This window comes from Rhinolophus sinicus, linkage group LG05, assembly GCF_036562045.2.
Source record: "Rhinolophus sinicus isolate RSC01 linkage group LG05, ASM3656204v1, whole genome shotgun sequence".
NCBI classification, from domain to species: Eukaryota; Metazoa; Chordata; class Mammalia; order Chiroptera; family Rhinolophidae; genus Rhinolophus; species Rhinolophus sinicus.
In genome coordinates, this window is record NC_133755.1 from 181,356,358 (window position 1) to 181,373,057 (window position 16,700).

A 16,700-nucleotide genomic window follows, 5' to 3' on the forward strand; every position below is an offset into this window, starting at 1 on the left:
CCTGAATTCTGTTATAATTATTCATCCATAACTAACTTCCTTATTATGACATTAGAACATCGGTAGTGTAAAAATACCATAATATGAGAAATTTATCACAGCAAACATGCACACGTGGAAAACTAAGAAGACAAGCGCTGTCAAAACATAAAATCATTAACATAAGTTATGTGGTAAGACCTGGAAAGAGAATAATTAATGTCAATTTATGGTGAGACAAAACTCAAAATGTACCAAAATACTAAGCATTATTTGTCAGGAAAAGTGGACCTAATCAGCATCTATAATATTCCTCTCCAAAAAGGTATCTGTATATACCCCATGAAAAAATATTTTCTGCATGTTAAAAATAGGAAGAACTCAAATTCGTCCATCCCCTCTATTTCAAGTCAAAAAAGGACACCATTTACTGTAATGACGTCCGTGGGCAGAAATGACGACAGGCTGTGCTCTGAATCAGGAGTTGCTAATCTTGGTATTAATAACCCCAACTCCCTCTAAATGGAGAGGGCTTCCAGTGGTTCTGGGTTCTGTCCTCTCACCACTAACTGCCCCCCATCCACAGCACAGCCATACCCTCCCACTTTCGAGGTCAACTTGCAGCTTTGGGGACAAAATCAGAGGTTACAGTTAGTTAGCCCTCAACCCAGCTGAGAAATACAAACTGTCAGTCAAGTCTACTTTCCCATCAGCTCAAATGAGATTCCAAGAGCGTCTTTCCATGTGAAGGCTCATCTCAGTGGGTGAAGATGCAAGGGCAAAGGGCCCATGTCTTTTTTCTCTAGTTCTCAGCCCCTCTAAAATTGCTCTAAGATAAAAGGGTGCTCGTTGCTGCATTAATCACCAGAGCTGGAACGCCCCATCCACTCACTGCACATAAAACCTAAGATGGTGTCTGCTTTTCATTCCCGTCAGGTGTGACGAGCACCTGAAGCCGTCCGCCTGTACAAAGCAACATACCTGGCCCTGGGGGACTTCGTCCTTCTTGTCTCGGTCCATCATGGGGATGGGCTGGATTCCCAGCTTCTTCATTTCATCGCCCTACAATATGGGGGGGGGGGGGGGAATCAGGCTTTCTTCACTTAAGAACAGTTCTAAAATTATGGCATTAGTGCATTCTTCCCTTGATTCATTCATTTTCTTCAAAAGGAATCATGTTTTTAGTGATCGACACCCCAAAAAGGCAAAGTAATGAAAAAACTTAAAGCATCATTGGTTTTTATCCTGATGTTCTCCTGTACTGCATTACCGGAGACCCTGCCATCTCCTGGTTTCATTTTGCAGAAGGTAGAGGCTAGAATAAATGGTGACGTAGTAAGCAGTGAAGAGAAGCAACATGAACAAGCAGGGAAGAACCGCCAGGCCGACTTCTGACTTCCTTTGCAAACAATTTTTCATGTGCATTGACCTGGTGAAGCTTTAGAGGGAAATACTGATGGATCAACAACAAACACTGGTCTGCGAAAATGTGTTAGTGAAGACACAGTGTGATTGGCTATAAATCACGGGACAAGTTATAATCACAGACACTTACTAAAGATCCACTATATTGCAGACTCTGGGCTAAATAACTTGAAAAGACTATTTCATTTAATCTTCATGAAATATTATGAGTTAGATATTATTATCTCCACTTTATAACTTAAAAAATCTATTTTACTCTATTTGTTAAAGATTGTGGAAATCTTCTTCCTTAACATTTCCTAAATTTCCCCCAATACTCCACTTTTCCCTCACATTTCTTTATTATTTTTGTATTTTAATTAAGTTTGTTTTCATAACTCAGAGGTACAGAACTAACACCATCCTAGGTTTGCTAAGACAGCATCTAGAAACAACTTGCTCTATCCTTCGCTGAGAATTTCCACACACAGGGCAAAGACACTTGTCCTAACAATGTAAGGGTACTTGAAGTATAACTGCTCTAGTTACCACTTTAAGTATTAAAATCAGTGGTCCTCAAATATTGTCTTTCTATAATATGTGAGTAGAACTAACTAGGCCCCTTGCTCTCAAGGATTTACGTAGTACGTCCAATAATTACAAAGATTTGAAGTAAATGATGGTTTGACTATGTGCTTACAGATGAGGATAAATGATAAACAGTAAACAAGCACATTCTATGAAATATGGATACGATGGAGAATTGACGCAGTCTGAGGCTTGGAGAGAAGTGATGCAGAGGGCGAGGGAGGGGGCCCCGGGCAGATGGAACTGCAGGGACCCCCACGAGAAGGAGAGACCTGAACCAACAAACCCCAGGGGCTGGGCAACGTGCCTGGAGACACAATGGCTTTGCAGAGCAAGTCTGTGGTTTTTGTCTTTATCGCTAGAGCATCAACAGACGGACTGGAAGCAGAGTGCTGATGCCATCAGAATTAAAGTCCTCGGTCTCGCAAAGGTGGTAACTGAGGCACGGAGATAAGTAGAGGGCTGGCCCGAGGCCGATCCTAAGGACCAAAGTGGGATGTGAATCTCATCCAACAGTACACCAAAGACCACACTCAAGTACTGTTTGGCCGCTTCTGACAGATACAGGCGAGGGATCCAGTTAGACGTCGCCCTCCTCCAGGTATGACATCTGAAGGTCTGAAGTAGGGGAGAGGATGACGACGGGGGAGAGACGAACTCTCTGAACGTCTATGAGATCAACTGGCAGGACTTGGAGACCATATTGGTTTCCTCCCATGGGCGAGGAGGTCCTGGGAGATGGAGTCTGGAAACATGCTGGGAGCTGAGCCCGTCTTGTGGACTGTGTAACTAACCAGGACAGAAAGGGGAAAAACCTGCCCTACGTACTTGCCACAGTTTGATTCACATTTTAGAACACAAACATAGCCGTTCAAGTATGAAATGTACTAATTAAATAAAATTATTTGCAAAACAATAAGCTGGCTTCATACCCGTTTTCTTGTGATATTTGTAGAATGTTCTCCAGGTTATTACTTTTAGACACATATGGAAATTAAGTGGACCGTGATAATAAAGTCAAATACTACAGTTCAGACATGAACATCTAAACAACCTTCTTAATTGAGTCCAAGAGTAACTAGATTTGGACACACACACACACACGCACACACACACACGCCATGTGTAATCAATTCAAGCCTGCGGTCCTCATGTGATAGAAATTCTTTGTGAAATAATTCAATGCTATAAACCATTCCTGCTAAACTTTTAACTGGAGGATTTGTTGGTTTTTACTTTTACATACATTTTTCTATGTGGGTGTGATACATAGTTTGAATAATCAACTACCAAAATCTTTGCCCTCCAAATTCACTTTTACTTCTTCAAACCAAATGAGGTACCCAAAGGGTTTGTCATTTGCTTTATTACATAAAATAATCTTTTAATACGCAGGGGTCTACATGCTTGTGGATCAATTTGAACAAGAGATTTATATGCTCCTTACTCATGGGCAATTCAGAAAGAAAACTGAGGAGTAAAACACATTTATGATAATTTAGAAAACTCAGTGAAGAAAAATGTTAAGAAAAGTAATTTACATGTTTGTGTCACATGTTAGGACTATCATGAATTAATATCCCACATATTCTATAGACCTTGTAATTTCCTGTTGAATTGACTATTTGGTATAGTTACATAACTTTCTATGTCGTGGTACAAAATGGCTATTCTCTCGAATTTCTAAGTGTAGGCACATCGTATTGCGGGTCCCTCCAAATACTTTTTCAGTATCTATTGTAAGTAGATGACCAGAAATGATTTCTGAATGAACACATGATTAACTATTAAGAAAATTATTGCGCTATTGCTCAGTGAAGAAGTTCCTGACCTCTCTCGGTTCACATCAGAGAATTTACACAAATATTCAAATCAGAGGTAATAGAATGATTGTTCCCACGTTGTACCTGTGTAAATGCTAAATTCTTCATCACATGTGATTGACCGTGGTTTTTGACATTCATGAGCAATGTGCGCACCTAACATACTGCTACTGAAGCATTCAAACATGTATCGCCAGTGCTGTCCCATTTCTTGATATCATCCATACTCATCCAAAACTCAAGGACATACCTCAGCCCAGAATTCGGCGTATATGTCGTTTGCCGTCAGTTTTGTAACTGGCCAGAGTTTGGTCACAGAACAGAGATCGCAGGCGGTCATCATCAAGCCAATGACACGGTCTCTAGAACACAACAACACAAAACTGGTCAGCACAGCGTCTGCACATTTGTGACAAGGATGAAGAAGGCCCCCGTGTTTTCAGGAGTGAGATTTAAAGTGGGCATTAATTCATGGAGGAGGAAGAAAGCATCAAAGAGCAGCTCCAACAGGCAGGAAAGGAAAGGAACCTAACAGTGTTGCTTTGACTGTGAGAACATGGCCACCCCACCCCCAGCTCCACGAAGGGCCTGCCACATGCACCTGTACCCAAGTTTACTGATGAAATCACAAAGGATGTGGGCGTGGCTGTTAGCATCTAAATCTACTGGTAAACCTTTACAGCCATGGGCCAGCTTTTCATTTTCATGGACTTTTGGAAATTTGAATGGGACCTTGAAGAAAAAGTCCATCCCAATGCTTTCATTTTATATGAGGAATGTCTGAGGTGCAAAGAAATGCAGTGAGCCCTCCAAGGAGGAAGCAGGCCCAGACCCCGCCACGCAGGCGCAGCTCTCAGCACCCTTTGGGACTGTACACACCTTGCAAGCTCTAACCTCCCAACTGAAATGAGTTTTCTTTTTCAGTTGCTTTGCACTCACAACTACGTTCCATGTCTGACTTAAAAAAAAAAAAATGGGGTTTGGTTTAATCTATTCTCTTGGAAAAAGAAAAAAAAAAGAAATTGCTTAAAGGATTCAAACAGACACACCCATTATAATTTTAATGGATCCGGTCTAGTGACATATGCTTACCCCAAATGAAATCTACATTTAAGGACAGCATGAAGCACTAGTTATTAGGGAATTTTAATACAACTGAATTCAATTTTTATGAAGCAAATTACGTAATTTAGAAGGCAAACTGTCAAGAAAGACACAAAATTGTGTAATCAGTGCGATGGTGTCATTTCCAGCTCATTCTAAATTCTAATGAGTCCTAGGGCCCCGCTGCTGCCCACAGCTGCCCTACCCCTGGGGGCCACAGGTGTTCCCCATCTGTGGGCATCGTCCTGCCCTGGGCCCTGACCTGTCCCGATGAGGGTACATGGCATAGAAAGAGCATCCGCCTTCCCCTGGGGCAGTGTCTGATGCAGTTCTGCTCCCCAAAGCAAAGACGCCTGGGTATGTGGGAGACCCTGTCTTTGCTCCAGTCCGTGCCTTTGATGCCTGCGCATCAGTTTCCAGGTTCCTCTAGTTCCCTTCAGCCCATTTCCTTTGGCCCATGTCCCTCATTAAACACTCTCTTGTTCCACCTTCTTTTCACAAGGACACATGTCAGAAGGGTAGCCTGTCTCTCACAGGGCAGACTAGGTAACTTTCAAAACCGGGACGAGACTCCTGCGTTCCCTTCCTGTGGCCGCAGACACACACTGTGTGAACGCTCAGATCCCTCTAAGTGACCGGGGGACTCTGGACGTCCCAGGTGAGCACTCTGTGGTTTAGGGAAGAAGATTTATTTCCGGATTTGGGCTCCTAACGGAACAACTATATTATGTGTTTCCTCCACAGGTAAATTCATTTAAACTGAAACAGAACACAAAAAAAGCCATTGTTCTGTTTGCAGATAATTATTTATGACATCGAAATAATTCAAACTCATTCCATCCCATGTATTTGCCAAAAAAGAAAATCAACATTTATTTCTCTTATCTAAATATTCTAATAAGCTTTGCCTCATAAAGGTTTCTTACCTCATAAATCTATGAAACAAAAGAGCTGTTAACAGAACCGGACACCGTAAAATACCTGGGACCAGTTTTCTCACTGGAAATGATTCCACCAGTGGCACTGTTACTGCTAGGCGTGGACAGATTACAAACTAGTTATCATTTAGATTGTGCTGCCAAAATTACTTAGACAAAACAATTTAACAGTTACTTTACTGTTCCCCAATACATAAATAAATAAATGAAAGATAAATTTCATAGTAAATGCCTTTAACAAATAAAATTACTCATTTTTTACTCTCAATGATAAGCCAGTCACAACAACTTTTCAGTTCTGTTTCTGACTCGTTTAATTGTTCGAGTGTTTATATCTTATCCTTTCTCTGATGTGCACTTAAATCTAAACGAAGGAAAGACTTTGGAAGAAGTAGGGTGAAGGAATGTCTTCCAAGGACGCAAATATCCCCTGGGACCCAGAGAATAAGCCTTTTTATTTGTATATTTCCTAATGTTTTTAGAGATAACAAAATTCTATAACCAGTTTATTTTTTTAAATGGATGTTTGAGGAAGGCAGTTCCAACATTCAATACATAGAAATAAAAATTATGAAACCTATTAACAGCTCATATAGTTGTCACTTCAATATTCAGAAGGACACCTAAATGTGATTTCATAGCTTATGCCACATGGGTCCTTGCTGAGACACTGGTCTGTTTGCTGAAGTGGCCGCATGCAACACTATGGGTTCATCTCCACCGAGAAGGATGCTGCTGGGATTCATGACAATGTTCTGATTTCTGTGGGCGTTCTGGTCAGTTTTAGACAAAAGGAGGCAGTGCTCAGTAGTTTCAGTGAAAAATGATAAAGCTACCCTTTGCCTCCTGCTGGCTCAGGTCCGGCGCTGGTTTCCAAACGTGACATTTACTTTGCAGCCGTGGTTAATTGTGGTCTAACTGTGGTCAGAGCAAGAGCTTTGAAGGACGATTTCATCAAAGAAATCCATTAGGTTACAACGTCTGTCTCTCTGCGGTGCCCTCGATTTCTTCTCCTCTCCATCTTTCAGACCACTAGCGTAAGTTCCCTTTTTTAAGCTATTTTTATACTGGTCTAATAGTTCATTTCTGGGACTTTCACTGCACTTGTCAGGCTCTGTCATTTACAAAGTTCAAAGAGCTTATTCATTATCAAATATGAGATATTTGTGAAAACTAAACTATGTATGTCTAATAGAAAAGTGAATTATTCACTTGCATTTGAAAGACACGTAGCAATGACTTTCATACACAATTGGTCTCCGGCTGTTTCATTTTCAAAATAAAACATAATAAATTTACCTCGTATCTTTAAGCAGCCATGTGGCCACAACGTCAGTGATATGGTAATGATATAGTAAATGTCGAGGTAGGTGACAAGCATTATTGGTCAGGACAAAAGGTAGGGAGTGCGTGTCAGAGTATGAGGACTTCCCGCGTTGATCAAGGGACGGTAAGTGACCGTCCGCTCCAGCACGAGTGGAACAAAGGCTGAGGGAGCGCTAAGAGGAGAGAGAGACCTGGGTGAAGTCCAGCTGACACAAGGATAAAAGACCAGGCAGAGCCACTATGCCCAGGATGGCAGGGCAAGGAAGCAGACAGCGTTACCGTGCAGCTGAACATGAGACAGCAGCTACCTACCATCTTCAGACTTTCCACAATGTGGAAAACAAACCAACCAACCTATGTGTTTAAGCCGCAGGTCATTAGGGTTTATTTTTCTTAGACCAAACATTTTCCTAACTGATAAAGCACTTGTGAAAAGAGACTCCTGTGCTCTATGAGATGAGCTATCTGAGCTCTTGCTGTCTATTTCTAGAAGGGACTGGGTGCCAAGGAGAGCAGATTTCCCACTTCATCATACATGTAAAATATTGTCAAATCATCAGAACACAAAACGCCAATAATTAGGGGTAGGCTATGAGTATAAGATCACATTATAAAACCTACACTGTTTATTATTTTCCACTTTTAATTATTTGTTTACTGACAAGTACTTACTGAACACCTACTACACGTTAGGCACTGTCACAGCTATTCATAATTGGGTGCCACAGGTGAACAAAAGTCTGCAATGTAATTACTTCCATTATATGACATTCCTTCCTCTGATTACACACAAGAAGGTACCATGCCACATAACTTATGTCCAGGCTGACAGAGTTTGAGAGAAAAAGGGAACACTGTCACCCTGATTTAAACACCAACTATTCACAAAAATCAATGAAGAAACATCAAGTGTGAGAATTGTTCTGGAAAATGTTAACCTTAAATGTCACTTTTGTCACAAAATAATTGAGAGTGCAAAAAACATATCCGCTTAAACATTCTTAAGCTTAAAAGGCATATGCACAGGTAAGTAAATAAAATGCTTTTATAAGTACCACTTTAATTTCTCTACTTATGGTTTAGAAACACAATGTTTATTAATTGAAAGGAAGGATGTAGTTCTCTGGAAATTAGGTAAATTCAGTTCGTGGCCAGATTCAGTCATTGACTTCCTCAGACAAATTATGTCTTTCCCTGTTTTACTATTAATTCTAGGAATAAAGGGAGAGGCCACTGCCGGTCTCTTCTCAACTATTCAATGGAGTAATTACAATTACCACCTAAAAAAAGTCACCTGAGTATTATCATATATTTAACTATAAACATTCCAACCATATCAGATAAATTAATGTATTAAAGGTATAAAACAAACTAAATTGGAAATTTACCAATCTACTAAACACATGTATTTTTAAATATTATACAACTCTACGTAAGAGCAGGAAATATTCGTGAGGTGAAGGCCCACACCAGAAACAGCAGCTGGAACTGAGTCCCAAAAGAGAACAAGAATTCATAATCAAAAGAAGATACCACACTGATACACAGAGTTAAACAGTAAAAATAACAGAAACAGAATAAAAACATATTTAAAAATAGATTTCCAGCTTGTAGACCACATCTTAACCAACAGAGGGAAAAACAGCTTTGGAGCAGCATCCCTTTTTAAACGGTATGCAGGGGAGCCGGGAGGTAAGTATGGGACAGTCGGTGCCCGAGGTCCTGCCCAGGACGTCAGAACCAAGGCCAGGGCCGTCGGGGCGGAGAACACGTGGTCCTGTTCCTTTTGAACAGGACTTGCTCAAGTAAGACAATAAAGAGTGAGGTATAAAAACTAGCATGATTTTGAGTCAATATTCTGCTCAACACAATGTCTATGACTCATCCACGTTGCTGCCCGTATCAGTGGTTCCTTTTTCTTTTCCTTTTTTTTTTTTTTTTTTTTTTTGCTAAATAGTACAGTATTCCACAGTATACATGCCAGGAACTGCCTAGTAATTCACCTGTTGTTGGCTATTTGAGTTGCTTCCTGTCTGGACATACTGTGCTTTCCCGAAAATAAGACCTAGCCGGACCATAAGTGCTAATGCGTCTTTTGGAGCAAAAATTAATATAGGATGCAGTGTTATTTTAATATAATATTATAATATAATATAATATAATATAATATAATATAATATAATATAATATAATATAATGGTGGGTCTTATATAATATAATACCGGGTCTTATATTAATTTTTGTTCCAAAAGACACAGTAGAGCTGATGGTCTGGCTAGGTTTTATTTTCGGGGAAACACGGTAGCTGATATACTAAGAAAGGAAAGAAAATGGAATCATACAAAATGATCAATTAAAATGATCAAACTCAAAAAAGAATGAAAGAAAAAAGTGGGAATAAAGAACAAGGCCAAGAATAGAAAACAGTAACAAATATGACAGATATTAATCCAACTATATCAATAATTATTTTAAACACCAACAGTCCAAATATGCCTTAAAGACAGAGACCATCAGAGTGGATCAGAAAACAAGACCCAACTGTATGCTGTCTACCAGAAACCCCCTTTAAATATAAAGACACATATAGATTAAAAGTAAATGGATGGAGAAAGATATACCATGTTGATGCTAATCAAAAGAAAATGGGAGTAGCTGTATTCATTTCAGGCAGAGCAGACTTCAAAGCAAGGAGTGTTACCAAGGATAAAGAGGGTCATTTCATAATGATAAAGGGGTCAATTCTTCAAGCAGATATAGCAATCCTCAACTTGTAGTGGCTACAACAGAATATCAAAATATGCATGGCAAAAACTGACAGGATTCTGAGGAGATGAATCCATTAATATAGCTGGAGATTTCCACACCACTCTATCAGAAATGGACAGATCTAGCCGACAGAAAATCAGTAAGGACATACATGAACTCAATAACTTCACCAAACAACTGGATATAATTAACATCTATAGACTACTTTATCCAACAACAGTAGAAAACACATTCTTTTCAAGCTCACATGGAACATTCACCATGATAGACCATGTTCTGGGCCATAAAATACATCTTAAATTTAAAAGAATAAAAATCATACAATGTATGATCCTAGACAACAAAGGAATTAACTGGATATTAATAACAATACCTGGAAAATCCCCCAAAATATTTAGAGACTGAACACCACACTTCTAAATAACACAAAAGACACAGAAGAAATCAAGAAAAAAATATTTAGAAATAAATAAAATTGAAGATGCAACTTAAGATTTGTGGAATGAAGCAAAGGTAGTGTTTATAGGGGGAAATTATAGCATTAAAATGCATATTCTAGAAAAGAAGATCTAAAATCAATAATCAAACCCTCTTCTTTAGGAAACTAGAAAAAGAGCAAATTAAATCTAAAGTAAGCATAAGAAAAGAAATAAGAATCAGAGCAGAAATCAATAAAATTGAGAAGAGGAAATCAACAGAGAAAATTAACCAAACCAAAAGCTGGTTCTTTGAAAAGGTCAATAAAATCAATAAGAACAGAGAGAGGATACAAATTACTAATGTCAGAAGTGAAAAAGGGGACATCACTACAGATCCCATGGACATTAAAAGGATGATCAAGAAATACTGGGAACAGCTCTGTGCCCTCAAGTTTGATAACCCAGATGAAATGGACAAATTCTTAGAAAGATACAATCTGTCAAAATTTACACAAGAAAGACAATCTGAAAAGGATTTTACCTATTAAAGAAATTTAAACAATAATTAATAACTTCCCAAAATAGAAAGAACCACGCCCAGAATAGTTCACTGGTGAATTCTATCAAACATTTAAAGAAGAAATTATACCAATTCTCTATAATCTCTTTTAGAGCATAAAAGCAAGGAAATACTTCCTAATTCATTCCATGAGGACGGTATTATCCTAAGCAAAACCTGACAAAGACATTATAAGAAAACTACTGACCAATATTTCTCATGAGCATAGATGCAAAAATCCTCAACAAAATATTATCAAATCAAATCCAACATGTATAAAAAGAATTATATACCACGACCAAGTGGGATTTATCCAGGTACTCAAGGCTAGCTCAATAGTCAAAAAATAACAATGTAATCAATCATGTGACCAATAGGGTAAAGAAAACCAGATGGCCATATCAATAGATGCAGAAAGTTCATTTGACAATATCGAACATTCACGATGAAAGCTCTCAGTAAACTAGGCCTACAGCTAACTTCCTCCGCTTCGTAAGTATCGATAGCTAGCATCATACTTAATGGTGAGGAACGAGAAGCCTTCTCAGTGAGATCAGGAATAAGGCAAGGATATCCTTTCTAGCCACTCCCTTTCAAGATCACACTGGAAGTTCTTACTAACGCAATAAGACAAAAAAGGAAATAGAAGGCATACTGATGGGGAAGGAAGGAAAAACACACTGTCTTTCTTCACATGATTATCTGTGTAGAAAATGCAAAAGAATAAACAAGAACACTCCTGGATCCAATAAGTGATTGTAGCAAGATTGCACGATACAAGGTTAACAAACACAAGTAAATTCCCTAAAGACCAGCAAGGAACAAAAGGAATTTAAATACAATAGCTTTTATACTAGCACCCTCCAAAATGAAATACATGCTTATATGGAAAATCAAAAGACCCAGAATAGTCAACACAATATTGAAGAACAAAGTTGGGTGATGGGACACTACCTGACTTCAAGCTTTCTAGAAAGCTACAGTAATCAAAACAGTGTGGTATTGGTAAAAAATGGACAAATGAGGCAGTGGAATGGACAACAGAGAACCCAAAAGTAGACGCCCATAAATATAGTCAAGCGATCTTTGACAAAGGAGCAAAGGCAACACAGTGGACAAAGAGTCTCTTCAACAAAGGGTCCGGGCACAACTGGACATCCGCACATAAATAAATGAACCGAGACAGACCTTACACTTGTCAGCAAAAATTAGCTCAAAATAGCCCACAGACCTAAATGTAAAGTATAAACCTACAGACTTCCTCCACAGAGATACCAAAGAATAGCCTACTTCTCTGAAGCTCTCCTCTGCTGCCAGCATTGCATTTGTAAACACTTGGCCTCTTCAGCACATTCTAGCAGACAAACGGACAAGCTGCAACCACCTGGCCTGACAGCCCCGAATGCCCAGCCCCACAGCACTGCCTGGGGAGAGTTCTCTCAACTCCAGCCTCGGCACCAGGTCTAACGACCCCCCCTCCGCCCCGCACTGGTCAGTCTCCTGTCCTGTCACAGCTTGTGTCCCCTTGCTGTCCCTTCCCGCCCCCTACTTCTCCAGGGTTTCCTCAGTGCTGTCTGTCCAGGTCTTTCTGCTACTGGAAGTGTTTGCTCAGACCCAGAGACCCTGGGAATGGAAAACCATTCAGCTCTTGGCGTCGTTACACATTCTTCACTTTCCCCAACAGCTGGAGGGTTCCTTGTACCAGGTAAGTGCTGAACTCAGTGATGGTGTGTGGAATCTCTGAGGTCTGGCCAGCTGAAGGCCCCAGCTCTTCTCTCACTGGTGAGTCCTCACCCAGGAGGCAAACAATGATGTGATTTCCAGGACTCTGACAAACAGGAAAGGACGGAAGGGTGAGAGCCTCTTCTGATGAAACTCAAAGGCTCCCGCCCTAGATTCAGGGCCACGTGCACACGTTTCCAGCCTGAATCAGGACACTGAGCTGGCCCTGCCCCTTTGGCCTGGACGTTGCAAAAGAATCATATGGTGCAGTTTTTGATTCTGTGATGCCGCATTGAAATGGCGTAACTTTCGTGTGATCGCTGTGACTCACATGAAACCTCGCATGCGTCACGGTGGGAGAATAGCAGCCCATCCCACTGTCCCAAGAAGCAGGAAGGTAGGGTCCCTGGAGTCCTTTCTCCTGGCAGTCCTCTATTACACCTCACCCAACGTTAGCACATCAGGGAGCATGTACCTGGCAGGGGGACAGGGGTCTCCTAACCCACTTGCCCCCCATCCAGGAGGGAAGACGGGTGTCTGGTGCCAATTCCCTGGGGCGGGGGCTGGGGGTGGGAATAGGGGAGCACAGTGAGGCCAGACAGACACAAAAGGGGCTGCCCTGTGTGCAGGAAGCCCCAGTGAAGTCCCCAGGCCCAGCCAGGGCTGTCCCTTCCCTACCCGAGCCTACTTCCGCCCAGGGTGAGTTGGGCTCTTTCAATTGCAGAGGAGAAAAACTCAGGCCTCTGGGTTAGTGTCCCAGGGCCGCCTGCCATAACAAAGCATCACCCTGGGCGGCTTACACAACAGAGATTTGTCTCACAGCTCTGGAGGCCGGAAGTCCGAGACCACAGTGTGGCATGGCTGGTGCCTTCTGAGGGTCAGGAGAGGTGTCCCGGGCCTCTCTCCTTGGCTTTCAGATGGCCCTCTTGTCCCTGTGTCTGCACATGGCTGTCCCTCAGCCAGGTCTGTGTCTAAATGTCTTCTCAGGACGTCAGTCATGTTGGATTAAGGCCCACCCACATGGCCTCATTTTACCTTAATTTCTTCTTTAAAATCCTATGTCTGAATACGTTCTCCGAATTAGCACTTCGACATGTGAATTTTTTTTTTTTTTAAGAGGGGGATACCATTCAGGCCCTAAGAGCTTTCTAGAACAAGCCTATCTTGAGGATGCTCATGGCCCGAGCTCATCTGGGCCACAGCAGATGGCAGCTTGAGAGAGCTGCCCCTCCGTCTCTCCACGGCCCCCACGCCCTCAGATGAAGTCTGACACCCTCTCCCCCTTCCGGAATGTGTCCCTGTGATTAAACAATGTGTTATAAAGGTACTTAGTTGACCGCCCATCTCTTTAACGAGGTGCCCCAGGGCAGTGTGGCCAGTGGCTGTCCTGTCCTTTGCTGCATAGGCAGCTCTTGGCCCAGCCTGGTCCCTAAAAGGCACTGAGTCTGTGGTTGTGGGAATGGTGGTCACGCTCAGGGTCTCTGCTCCCTTCTCTCAGCGTCACTGGCCAGTCCCCAAGGAGCTCAGGAATTAATATCCCATATGCTACGTTTCACTTTATGTCATTTGTACTGATACCTGCTTAATCTCCTTCAATAGAAATCACATTTATACTTACATCAATTTTAAAAGGAAAATCTTTCATGTAATTTTTAGTTAGGTTGTTTATCTTAATAATTATTAAGTTGTAAGAGTCATATGAGACCTTTATTAAATACAAATACCGAGATACTTTCTCACATTCTGTGTCTTGTCTTTTCATTTCATTAAACGTTGTTTTGAAGATCATACATAAGTTTTTAATATGATGAAGTTCAGTCTATCATTTGTTTGAAGGTTACTTACTGCTTTTCCTTGTTTTGTTTTGTCCAGCTTTACTGAGGTATGATTGACAAATAAAAGCTGTATATATTTAGGTTGCGCAACGCGATCATTTGACATTATGTATACCCTGTAACATGGTGACCACAAGTTAATTACCACATCCGTCACCACACAGTTACTTTTTCTGTGGTGAGAACACTTAAGATCTTAGCAAGTTTCAAGTGTAAAATACATTCTTATTAACTATAGTCACCATGCTGTACATGAGGTTCCCAGAACTTTTTCATCCTACAGCTGCAAGTTTGTGTCCTCTGACCTCTATGTCTGAAGACCAGCACTTTTTGTGTGCTTACCCGAAGGTCCTAAGACCTTCTCCTATGTTTTCTTCTAGAAATTACATTATTTTAGATTTTTACATTTAGGTCTATCACCCAACTAAAACCTCAGTAATTCAAGAGCAAGTTTTTGAAAAGACTATCCATTCCCCCATTGAATTATCTTGGCACCTTGGGTGAAAATCAATAGGCTATACAGCGTGAGTCTTCTGTAATTTGTTCCACCCGTTCGTCTACCTAAACACTAATACCCAATGTCTTGATTACTGTTACTTTATAGTGAGGCTTCAAATAAGGTAAAGGCCTCTCAATTTGGCTTTTGCTTTGCAAAACTGTTTTGACTATTCCAGGCCTTTTGCACAGGCGTATCTCAAGAGATACTGCAGGTTCGGTTTGTAGACAGGATTTTAAAATAACTGATAAATATATTAAAGAATCTTCAGGAACATATATTTGGACAAAATGGATGAAGAGATAGGAAATTTTAGGAGATACATGGAAGCTATACAAATATAAACCAAAAAGAAATCTCAGAACTGAAACATATAATAGATAAATCACTGAATGGAATTAACAACAGATTAGAGAGAACATCACAAAGGATCAGTGAAATTAAAGATGGATCACACCCAATTACCTGAACGAAGGCAGAGAAGAAAGAATTGACAAAAACAATACAGAACCCTAATAACTTGTAAGATAGTTTTAAGTGATCTATCATATGCAGAATTAGAGTTGCAGAAAAATAGTGACAACTAGGTCAGAAAAATATATTTGAAGAAATCAAAACTTTTTCAAATTTTATTGTAATCAGCAGCTCACAGACCCCAAAACCTCAGAGGACGTCAAGCAAGACAAATATAAAATAGATCACAAAGGCACACTGTAGACAGAGCCAAAAACCAAAGACAGAAAGAAAACCTTAAAAACAGCCAGAGTCAAAAGACATGTTTTATTCAGAAGAACAACGGTAAGAATGACCGCTGGCTCCTCAGCTGGAAAAACAGATGGAGGCCAGAAGACAACTCAAAAACATTTTTTAAATGCTGAAAGAAACTATCAACTTAGAAGCCTAAATCCAGCAAAAGTATCTTTAAAAAGTGAAGCTGAAATAAGCGATTTTCAGATAAACAAAGACTGAAAGAATTTGTCAACACACTTTAATACATGTTAAGGGAAGTTCTTTGGACTAAAGTAAAATGATACTGAGACTGAAATTTGGATCTATGTGAATGACTGCAAGATACTGGAAATGGTATACGTGAGAAAACATGACAAATTATTTTTCCTTTTTAAAAATCTTAATAGCCAATTGACTATGTAAAATATTAGCAACCTGTGGGGTATATTACATGTAGCAGTGTGATATTTAACAATAATAGCATCAAAACAAAAAAGAAGTATAAAGGATTCTGCTTTTTAAAGGCTTTTACAGTGTACAGAAATGGAATAATATTAATTCAAGTGGATCAATAAAAACACATACTATAAACTTAAGAGCAACCACTTGAAAATATAAACAGCTGTAACAATAAAAGCCAATAGAAGATATAGAACAGAATATTGAAAGAAGCTTTTGATTAACTTAAAAGAAGGCAGAAAAGGAGAGACAAAGAACAAGAGATTAAAGAGAAAAGATAATTAGACAGAAGTAAATATAATATATTAAATGAAATTGACTGAACAGTCCTTTAAGAAGCAGTGATTGATTACAAGTCTCAACTATTGCTGGTTACAAGTGAAACATTAAATGTAAAGAGTAAAGGACTGAAAAAGAATATGACAGCCAACGGTAAGCCTAAGAAAGCTGATATGGCTATTAGACCCAGAAAACTTTAAGGCAAGGAGAAATTACCAGAAAAAAGACAATTCATTTCATACTGATAAGAAAGTAAACCATTGAGCAGATA

The 16,700-nt window shown here is 40.0% G+C and overlaps 1 protein-coding gene across 7 annotated transcripts in view; it reads right to left on the minus strand.

The window, feature by feature from the left end:
* Positions 1-16,700, minus strand: part of PDE10A (phosphodiesterase 10A) — a 475,662-nt gene that overhangs the window by 9,885 nt on the left and 449,077 nt on the right. For all 7 annotated transcript variants that reach the window (XM_074333807.1, XM_074333806.1, XM_074333805.1 and 4 more), the window contains 2 exons: positions 4,045-4,156; positions 961-1,041 (listed from right to left, as the gene is read on the minus strand). In XM_074333807.1, coding sequence (XP_074189908.1) covers positions 961-1,041; positions 4,045-4,156 — 193 coding nt within the window. The remainder of the gene's footprint in view (positions 1-960; positions 1,042-4,044; positions 4,157-16,700) is intronic.